Source organism: Hypoxylon trugodes, assembly GCF_022578975.1.
Source record: "Hypoxylon trugodes strain CBS 135444 unplaced genomic scaffold F4822scaffold_13, whole genome shotgun sequence".
Lineage (NCBI taxonomy): Eukaryota > Fungi > Ascomycota > Sordariomycetes > Xylariales > Hypoxylaceae > Hypoxylon > Hypoxylon trugodes.
The window spans coordinates 392516-402826 of record NW_026250028.1 but is presented as its reverse complement, the minus strand read 5'-3'; the positions used below and the strand labels follow the sequence as shown (position 1 = coordinate 402826).

Below are 10311 nucleotides of genomic sequence, written 5' to 3'. Positions count from 1 at the left end.
CTAGACCCTTGGCGTATTCGACGAGGATAAGGGTTATTATGATATCGATATGTCGACAATGAGGTCTACGATATAACGTAGTATTTTGAGGTTTTCTCGAGGGATTAGGAAAGAGAAAAACAACAAGTGTACTAAAAGAAAAAAAAAACGAAAAACAAAAGGGACACACAGTCAACATTATTCGGGGTTCACCCAGCTGACATATGTCTAAGTAGGTGGACGACTTACAAGTAGATGACTGCGCGTCGCCGCGCTGGGGCGGACTACGTAGGGCCAAGTAGAAATGTGGGTGCGTGTCAGGTACGTAGGATGGATGGATGTGTCGACGGAAATTTCGCTAGAGAAGCCTTACCTAGAGAGCCGAACATAGACGGAACCGGGGGCGTAGCTTGCCTCAGGCTCGTGAACTGTTACCATATTGGTATCCAATCAGAAGACAGATTGAAGAGAAGAAGAATAGAATACATATCGAAGATTGACTTATACATGTCTTCATTGGTAATGTAAGCAGCCGATGTATGTGAGGTTGTCGCGTGGACTCATTGCACTAGATACCCGAGACCGCCGTATAGGTGTATGTTATGTAGATCTGGCTACAAATAGCACTACATACATCAGAATGGATCTATCTTTTTCGTTTTGACGTATGGTCTGTTGGTTCGATGTTGTTGGCCCGTTTATGTTAGTACGTAGAGTGTGTAGGTATCCATTCATACCTGGTTTGCGATGAGGTATCTACAATAGAGAAGTGGAAATGGAAGTGAAAGAGGAAGAGTTCCTAGAGACAAACATGGATCCAAAGATAATCGGCTGAGCTAAATTAAGTAACACCAAGGACCGGGTCGGTACAGCCCCATTCCCAATTAGGCCTAGCTGACAACGGCAACTACACATCTTTAACTATAATAGGTCTAGTGTATGAAGCTACATAAGCGGACCTGGAATGTGACATGAACCCCAGGTAAAGCTTCTAGGATGCTACGGCAGTGTTCGAGTTCTTTTCCTATTTTGTAGAGAGTATTTTTTGAATAAATGGCGACATATAACTCGCTTCGGTGTGGTGAAATACACATTCTTTCAAAGGTTATCTAATTGTTCTTGGACACGTACATCTATGGGTACTTGCATGGAGAAATAGATACCTACCTAAGGTACATATGTAGATTTATGGCCAGTCCGCTGCTGACATAGCAAAAATGTCTTAAGTCCTGAATATGATCAATAAAAAGAAATTAGATGGCTGACGTGAGGGGAAAATAGGGCTTCCGAGCTGGGATATAAGTACACACACGCTTCTATCATAAGCTAACATAAGCTCGGGGAGATTGTTATTGTAAATCTCGGCATACACCGAAGTATTGTAAAAGAGGAATTCAATTCGATGATCTCTTAAGTACCTAGGTATGTATGGTGGGTTTGGGGATCAGTAACTCACATCAATGCTTATTGTCCCCGTGGGATATTTCTTCTCAGCACCAGAGGTATTACGAAATTTAACCACAGCATATATTCGTCTAAGTATGAGCAAAACAAGACTAGATAGGAATGATGACAAACCCAACGGCAAGTTACTCAAAAAGTAGGATAAGGATAAAGAAAATAAACTTGGAATCCTTCGCCCTCGTTTGTGGTTCCTGATGTCATTCTCACCTACGCCACTTCTACATGGCAAGGTATCACTTTAGATCGATCCTATCACATAGAAAATCATTATCTTGGGAAGACATCTAAGCCCTAAGTAGGTAAATGAAAGCCGTGGATGTACATCGGAGATCCAACGGACGTTACGGGATTATACGCGCTCCCGGGGCTGCGTTATTTCCCCATAAACATCAGCACTACCTCGTAGTATAGAAATTATCCTTAAATATCGCTGATAAGTGCGGTAATCGGCTTCGGCGTAGAAAACGGCTTCGCCATACTGCTAATGGCTAAGCCATCAACAGCCAAAAAGTCCTAATCGTGAAGCCGTTTTATAAACATGTTTCGAATACGTGCATCTTTTCTTCTACACCGTTGCGGCATAGAAATGCATTAGGCTTACCTCAGTACTTGTCTTACTACTATCCCACTCCGATGAAAACTGATATATCGTAGCACACACTAATTTTTTCTTATACTGGATCGTTGTTCAGAATCTCCTACCATTCCAGAAAATACTGTACAGGAAGGAAAACCGTGTAACATGCATGCAAACATCCCTTTCTAGAACCACATATATATAATACAAACACGTTTAATAGTAGCCTTCCGCCATGATCCCATCAATCGTTCCAATAGACGGATAGCTGGTCCGCGTACGTACTCATACTTAGGTAGGTAGATATAACCACTCCCAGGCTCGGCCGGGGTATCATCTATTATTTGAGCTGCTACTTGAGCGCCGGCCGATACTGACGAATCTACCGCCTAAATTCCCTTCTGTTTCAGACGCCGGCTCCTAAACAACCACCTCTTCATCGTCAGGGTCTTCGATACTCGTCCTTCGGGTCGCTTCGTGAGTGCTCTTAATCTTTTCGCCGTCTTCGCCTGTAATATCATCTGGATTTTCATGTTTCTCGGACGTTTCGCCTTCTTTAGCTTTCTGCTTTTCTTTGTCCTTCGATCCAAAGGGCCAGAGACTTGTAAAGGGTGATGTCTTTTGACTTTGAGAAGGTGGGTGAACTGGTAGGGGCTTCACAATGACCCCTCCTTTCTCGTTGCTTCCGTCCTTGTCGACTTCGGGCATTGCAAAATCACCAAACTCTTCGTCTTCTTCATCACCCCCAGCCGGTTCATCCTTATCTGAGTCGGAATCATCTCTACCATCCCCAAATCTCTCCTTCCCTCTCCCCAAAGCACCTCGCCACCAACTACCTCTGGATGGTCCCGCACCCCAGGAATCCGTATTGTCATCATCGCCCAGACCATCGTCACTTTCGTCGTCGACGTCATCCTCTCCGTCATCCTCGAATGGATTGCGAAGAATGCTTTCGGCCTCCCTGCCAGACTTAGACCCACCAGCTTCGTTATTCTCTGCACCCTCTGATTGTGCCGAGGTTGTGGCATTTTTCTGATGCATAGCGAGTCTCGCTGCAAGTTGTAGACGTGCTCGCGACGGGGGGATGTTTAGTGGCGGCGGAGGGGGCGGTGGCGGCGGTACGGAGGGAGGATCCATTGATGAAGACGAGTTCAATGGGTCGGTGTACGCACGAAACTATCGGAATATTAGTAGATATACTTATGTGGCGTGTCAAAGTGCAAGATAACTTACCTCGTTATTGACGTCCTCCTCGTTGTCTTCCGCATCATCTTCGTCCTCGTCACTGGAACTGCCGAAACCAGAACCGGAAAGCAAACCAGAGCTTATGCTAAAGGGGCCGATACTGCTTCCACTGCCGTTATCCTGCATTTCCATGGTGCCTCCGCCATTCAATCCAGCTTCCGCAAGCGCGTTCGAGCCTCCGCCTTGCGCACCACCGAGACCGAGGCTCGACAATCCCATACCACCCAGGCCATTACCGCCCATTTGAGCCCTGTTACTTAGAGCAACCTCGGGTCTCACGCCACCTAGAATAGCATTATCCCTTTCCCGTGTTTCTGCTAGGGCGCCCTCGACATAATTGATCCAATCCTGGCTCATCACACGGTCTAACACAAGTTCGGATAACAGCTCGGGTGGATTACGTTCCGTAAACTTAACCACTTCTTCAGCGATAAGTGTGAGGTGGCCCATGTAACCCATACGTGTTTTATTTTTGGTCTGTGACTGTTCACTAATTGATTGGCCGTTGATAATGGCGTTGGTGATATCGGCAGCTTCGAATAGTGAGATAGCTAGAGTAGGATTGTAACCGCGATCCATCGGGCCATTAAATACTTGTTGGACGATATCGTAGACGACGTTATGAAGAAAGTTGTTCCAGGGATATCTAAAGAAGAAAGACTGCAACAAAATTAGCTTCCGCTAGCACATTAAAGATAGCTTGGGTATTATTTAACTCTACTCACTAATATTGTTGGCACCACCTGGTATTCCACGAATTGCGTCTTGAGGAAGTCACCGACGACTGGGTCGTGATGTTCTGCTGGTTCAGCAGTAGCAAGTCCAGGCTGGTGAGTGCTTGCTATAGGAGTTTCGCCTACTTGAATATCGGGAGCGGCGCTGGTGTTCTCTGCTTGTGATTGTAAGGGTTCGTTAGGAACTGCACTCAACTCGCTCTCTAAAGACGTGGCCATTGTGCCGGCCTTCTCAGTGGATGATGGAAGAATCGCATCTCCCATTTGAGCTGCAGAGCTAGGAATACTTCCCATTAACTCGGAGACAGTGGTTGGAGGCGGCGGTTCTAATGCATGCTGTGACTGTGCTCCTTCAACACTTCCTGAGGGGGGTCCGGTATTTTCAGGTTTCTCATCTGCCTTTACATCGTGTGTTCCCGTGGCCGACTGGAGTGATTGCGATGGGGCGGAATCAGTTGCTGAAGCATCATCCTCTTTTTGTGGTAATTGATGTGTAGCATCTGGCTTTTTAGGTGAAAGGGGCGCAACAACCAGTTCGGGGTTCTCGAATTGTTGCTCATTGACTCTCCCGTCTTGGACATTTAACCTTGGGGAACTGAGCGGCTCCTCTACAAAATCGTCGTCGTCTCTATCGAGGAAGGATGAGACTGGGCGGATTTCTTCTTCAGCTTTGACAAATTCATGCGATGTGTCCTCGGTCATCTCGTTTACCGGAGTAACTTCTTCAAACCCATCATCGTCCGAGGCATTTGTGACCTCAAGACGACGACCATCATCTGGAGAGGAGTGGCGCATCCTCATAGTCAGATCTTCTGTTGATTGTACTTCTTCAACACGAGTGACTGCCAACCGACCTTCGGCCCGCAAGCGCTGGCGTTCTTCATCTCGCAAAGCAATAACTTGCTCTGAACCAACTTCGTTCAGCAGCGCCATATTACTACAGTGTAGTAGCTCGGCCATAAGCTCACAAGTCTTGAACCGATCGAAGCCGAGGGGTTCAATCTTTTCTCCGAAGGTAGAGTCTAATCGCTGTTTTTGGGCAGGGGTATTCAAAATTAGAGACATGAAGTCGGGCACGTGGTCCGCAAAGAGTCGAAGGAGGGTACCGAGATAGATAGGGTCACGACTTGAAGGCGGGGCGTTTGAATCGGGTCCAACGTCCGGGTCATAATCGGAGTTGTTCTTTCGGATAACCTCGATGACGATCCCCACGCCCACAGTCAAAGAGTTCCCACCCCCGAGCATATACCCAATAAGCTTTTCAACACATGGTTTAGATACAAGCTGGCGTGTAAGCTCGTTCGGTCCAATACAAGCCTGCTCGTTTTGCGAGGCGTTGGCAGAGACAGTGATGATAGCCTTGATGAAGTCTCCAGCGGACGTTTGAGTAGCATAGTTATGTTCCGGCCCAAGGAACGAAAGTAATGTCGGCATGACATCTTTAGTATAAAGCCACTAGTAGGGAGACCATGTCAGTAATCTATCGCAATTCATTTGCACAACCCCTCTACACCCCAAATGTAGGAACAACATACCTCAACAACACCCTGGCCATTCTCCGTACGTTCGAGGCTGATGATCTTAAGTAAAAGATCCATAATCATGGGGCAATCGACGTGTTGTAACATATTGGGAATGGCGTCGTCGAGGGATTTCAAAAGGCTTAACATCTCATCTGTTTTCTTGTCGAAAAGAGCTTCGTTGACCTTAGTGAAATAACTAGCCTGTAGGGGGTCCAAAGGGGATGGGTGTTTTAAGAAATTCCAGAAATCGCTCAGGAGCTGTTGGCTTTCCATCAAGGCCTCGTAGATAGACCAGTTATCAGAAGAGAGCACTTCGGCCGCAACGTACGCATATCTATTGCGCTTCTTTTCGGCTTCATCCTCGTCGTGTCCATCGCTAGTCGCCCTCGACGAGGCACGTGGGCGGCCGAAAGATAGGCCCCTAGATCTCCCTTTCTTTTCCTCTTCATTATTTTCTTCTTCGGGAGTTTCTACGGGCTCGAGTTTCGGTGTGATGACATATTCAAGGAGCTTCTCGAGGACCTTAGACTCGCGAAGAAATTCGATTAGCTTAGTGTTGTGTTGTTTTAGTTCCTGGATTAGGTCGCTCTCGTCGAGAAGATCCTCAAGTTGGAAGTCTGGCTTATCAAGGATGGTATCGATAGTCGAGATGTTGGCGTAGCCGCCAAATCTCCAAAACATGGCGACTCGTGGTAAAGGCGGCGCCCTATGTCGCCGTGCCGGTTGCGCTGTACCGGCACCGGACTAGGACGGTAAATGGGAGAAATGTCGATGTGGATATGAGTTATGCTAGCGGTCTACGTAGGGCTTGGGACTTATCATAGGAAAGCCACCCCTTGCTCAGTCGGTTTTGATTCGGTCGCGTCTTCTATAAGTTAAAAAGAAATGCGATATCGTCACCGGCGCAGGTTTTACGTAGTCTCCCCGTGTAGTAGAGCTGCGGTTCTTCTAGTATAATATTTTTCTCAAGTTCCCCCGCCTATCAGTGATTCGAGGGTAACGGATGGGATTTGTCGGGTCGATCTGGCGCTTATTTGTACCTTCCCAGACGTTTTGGGGGAAATCTCGATCAATCGCAAGATATCGTGGATCCAGATTCGGAAGTCTATAAGCCAATGGCAAGATACAGAAGACAAGGATATTGTCAGGCAGCGATCGCAAAGGTCAGGTGTTGAGGTTGCCTCGCCGTCCAAACTAGGTACCTAAAGGGTAAGATATTAACTAGAGCATCTATCCCTTTAACCGCGCCCCGTCTCTTAAATAAATAAATAAATAAAAATCGAGAAAAGGGTTAGGTTAGGAGTAGAGCAATAGAGAATACGTCGGAAACAAAAACCACAACTTCATCAATAATATGACGACCAGGTTAAGCTGTATTGGCGAGTGGTGGTGGTAGATAGATCGGTAATCAATTATCAAAAGGGAAGAAATGTCAGCCCGATGAGTTTAGTTTAGTTCTAGAGTTCCAAGGTTCCATCCAACTTTTGGAGTCGGGGAAAGAAATCGACCTGGGCCTTGCGCTTTCCTGGCCGGGGAATTAACTATGGAGGGGAAAAACAAACGTATCCATAAATGTACTCTTAGGTAGAATATTGTATATGATGGTACTTATGACCGCTGCTGCAAGTGATTTTTTAAGTGTAATTCCGTCGCGGCTGCTACATTAGACGTGCATGCGGTGGTTTTGGCTTGTTTTGCACTGTGCAAGCACGGCCGCTGACTGGACTAATCAGGGTAAGATAACCCGCAGATTACCTGTAGATCCGGCAAGCACGTAACACAAAGAAGGGTATCCCTTGCTTATTACGGCTGGGTGCTGCCAGTAAGCGAGCTTAAAAATACAGTATCCAATTATCTCTTGTGCCACGGTACTCGAGTACATACATAAATTTCAACATGTGAAGTTGTTTAAAAGCCTCTTAAGAAAAAGGGGTATTTTATATCAGTATTTTTATACACTATAGGCTAACTCGAGATCTATTTGTACGATGCTATTAATATTAAATACATACCAATAGATGCAGTCATTCTAACTCGCATGCATATATCAAATAATTATGTCGACGAAATTGTTGCCTCAACAAATCCGAAAAATGACATTGAGGGTCATCTCCGTATATCCATGATTCTTTGTCAACATCACGAGAGGACACTTGGTACAAGACACGCAAGGGAAATAAAATAATATGGAACCTAGCTTTCATGCTAGATTATATATTCAAGTCTCAGTGTGCGTTGGTAGGGTATCTATTTTCATCCGTATCTACCTAAGTAGAGACTGTTGCCATCATTTAATCAGCCTGTTGATGCCAACACACCCCAGAAGGTGGCGCCAACCTTTGGATACAACGCCATCAAATATCATCACCATATTCCTCGCCAAGCTCAACTCCACCCCATCTCCAACCCAGTCCCTTTTCTGTTTTGTAACCTTTCGAATTCTCGGCGTCCAAGTCCTTGGTCTGAGAACTCCCGTACACTGACTCTAGGAGGGCAGCACGGTTGGAGCCATGTTGCAGCAGCAACGTCTGTAGAAGGTCACCCATGCTGTTAGCTAGATTTCATTATCCAGCCACACCAGCATCTCAAGTTTGACGGAAGCCAAAGCTGTTAGGTGACACCCAGAACTATGCATCTTTCCAAGACATATCACACACTTTTCTTGCGATTTCAATTGGCAAAGATTCTCAAATTCTGGTCCACAGATCCAGTTGCGATGACACACCGAATTTGCACATCGGGTGTGACGGCTTTAGCAGTGCCGTTAATAGAAGCGCCATTTTGTCCTTCAGACGAGCCATTTGTCACTGGCTCACGTACAATTCCCGGGGCCCACCTCATACAAGACACAAAATGTTCGTGTGCGTCCGCCACCGTCTTTACACACTTTCCTTCTTGAGACAAATCCCAACATCGTAGTGTTTTGTCGTCGGAAGCACTGAGCAAGTATTTCCCACCCGGGTGGAATACCAGGGCTCTTACCCAGTTGTCGTGGCCAACAAGGGTTTTGATACAGTTACCTCGGGCATCCCAGATCCGTATCGATTTATCCCGAGATCCTGTTGCCATGAATTCTGCAGTGCTAGATACTGGTGGCGGCCTCTTCAATCCAGCAAGTGGTGCTAGATGTTGATATGCGGCTGGAGGTGCTAGAGTGCAGCATTCGATTGTGTGTTCGTGTCCGACTAAGGTCAACTTACTCTCGGGATTGGCAAGCGAGATATCCCAAAGCCGTGCGGTCTGGTCGTGTCCAGCAGACAAAAGGTAACGACCATCTGGTGAAGGACAGACGTCTCGAATCCAATCAGCGTGCCCCCGTATTGTCTTAATACAATAACCCGTGGTTACATCCCATATGCGTAGTGTCTTATCTCTCGATGCGGATACGAGAAGGTTGCTCGAGCTCGGTGCACCGGCTGCTCCCGACGGAATGAAACGAACTGCACTGACGCTGTGGTCGTGTCCCGGGAGGGTCCTAATATTTTTATACTCATCAGAAGGATCCCACAATTTGATGGTCAGATCGCTTGAGCAGGATGCCAATAGAATTCCCCCTCTTGGACCACCAAAATCAACATCCAGCACAGCCTTCGTGTGACCCTTTATCGTTCGTTCTAGCTCCCCCAACTCCCAATCCCATATTTTTATGGTATAGTCCTCGGAACCGGATGCGAGCGACGAGAAGATCGGGTGGAATGCGACGCAGTTAATGGCGCCTCTATGAGATTCTATTTTGTGACGCGGTGGCGATCGGGGAAGCCAATTAGCCGGATCTTGGTTTCGCTTGGAAAGGGAAGTCGGTGTCGCATTATCTAACTCGGATTGTAGGGAGGCGTTTTTGGACTCCAGATCCATAATCTAATACCAACGCGATTCGTGTCAGTAGAGGGACGAGTACTCATAGTATCGAGGTAGTTGACAACATACCTTTTTCTGTAACCGGACGACACTGGTCCATTTCTTTTCTAGGAGACCTTCATATTTCTTGGAGGTGGCAGCATCGAACGTATCTCCGAGATTTAGTTCTTCTCGTAAGGCAGCTGCTGTATTGGGTAGATTATTGGATGAAAGGTATGCGATAATAGCTTTGTGCCTATTGTATAAGTCAGCACCGAGCTTCTACTTCAAAATCTTGCACATTATTCAAATATAGAGATGGGATTGGGAAACGTACAGCTCTTCAGCTTGTCGTGAAGTTAAGATTTGGCTCATTTTGTCCAGTTCACACCTCGAAAGCGCCTCATGAGCCTGTAGTAGAAAATAAGAGAGTTAGAGTGTTAAATAGTAAATACAAGGCGATCGGTATGACGGCAAGGACAATAGGTAGATCCCGGCAAGAGAGGAGGGTGATAACAAAGCGGACAACGCTTTAGACAAGGTGTTGAAAGAAAGTCTTATGATATGGCCGCAAAGAAATTGTAAACAACAATATTGTCGCAAGTTTAGAATGGATATGTCTATCGCGAGTAGGAACAACGTGGAAAGGACATTGGACGGGGTAGATGAGTTACGAACAGGCCTCAGTGGGGTGGATTTTTATTGGGAAAATTGAAATTCGAATAGACAGAATCGGTGAGAGTAGGAAGAGGTGATATAATCGTCGGAATAGAGGTGGATGTCGGCAATCTAGGGATTCGGCACGAAGTACATCATAGGTATATAGGTTGTTGTTGTGGTGGTGGTTGCAGAATGTGAAGTTATGAACCAAACTGCTTACTTAGTATTTGAATTGGAGTGCGCTGAAGGAGACGTAATTGAAGCTGTCGCCAAGTGCGAAAACAAAAAATCA

At 46.4% G+C, this 10311-nt stretch overlaps 2 protein-coding genes across 2 annotated transcripts; both read right to left on the bottom strand.

Annotated features, from left to right (window-relative positions):
• Positions 1-2440: 2440 nt before the first annotated feature.
• Positions 2441-6203, bottom strand: F4822DRAFT_435234 (SAPS-domain-containing protein; the record flags this gene model as incomplete). The annotated part of the gene is made up of 4 exons (XM_051462136.1): positions 2441-3196; positions 3254-3925; positions 3991-5454; positions 5535-6203. The coding sequence occupies 4 exons, from the start codon at positions 6201-6203 to the stop codon at positions 2441-2443; spliced, it is 3561 nt and encodes a 1186-aa protein (XP_051308633.1).
• Positions 6204-8098: 1895 nt separating this feature from the next.
• On the bottom strand, positions 8099-9782 carry F4822DRAFT_99148 (dynein regulator). The gene is made up of 3 exons (XM_051464287.1): positions 9697-9782; positions 9450-9615; positions 8099-9380 (listed from the first exon to the last, which is right to left on the bottom strand). The coding sequence occupies exons 1-3, from the start codon at positions 9732-9734 to the stop codon at positions 8193-8195; spliced, it is 1392 nt and encodes a 463-aa protein (XP_051308632.1). The 5' UTR covers positions 9735-9782; the 3' UTR covers positions 8099-8192.
• Positions 9783-10311: the final 529 nt, after the last annotated feature.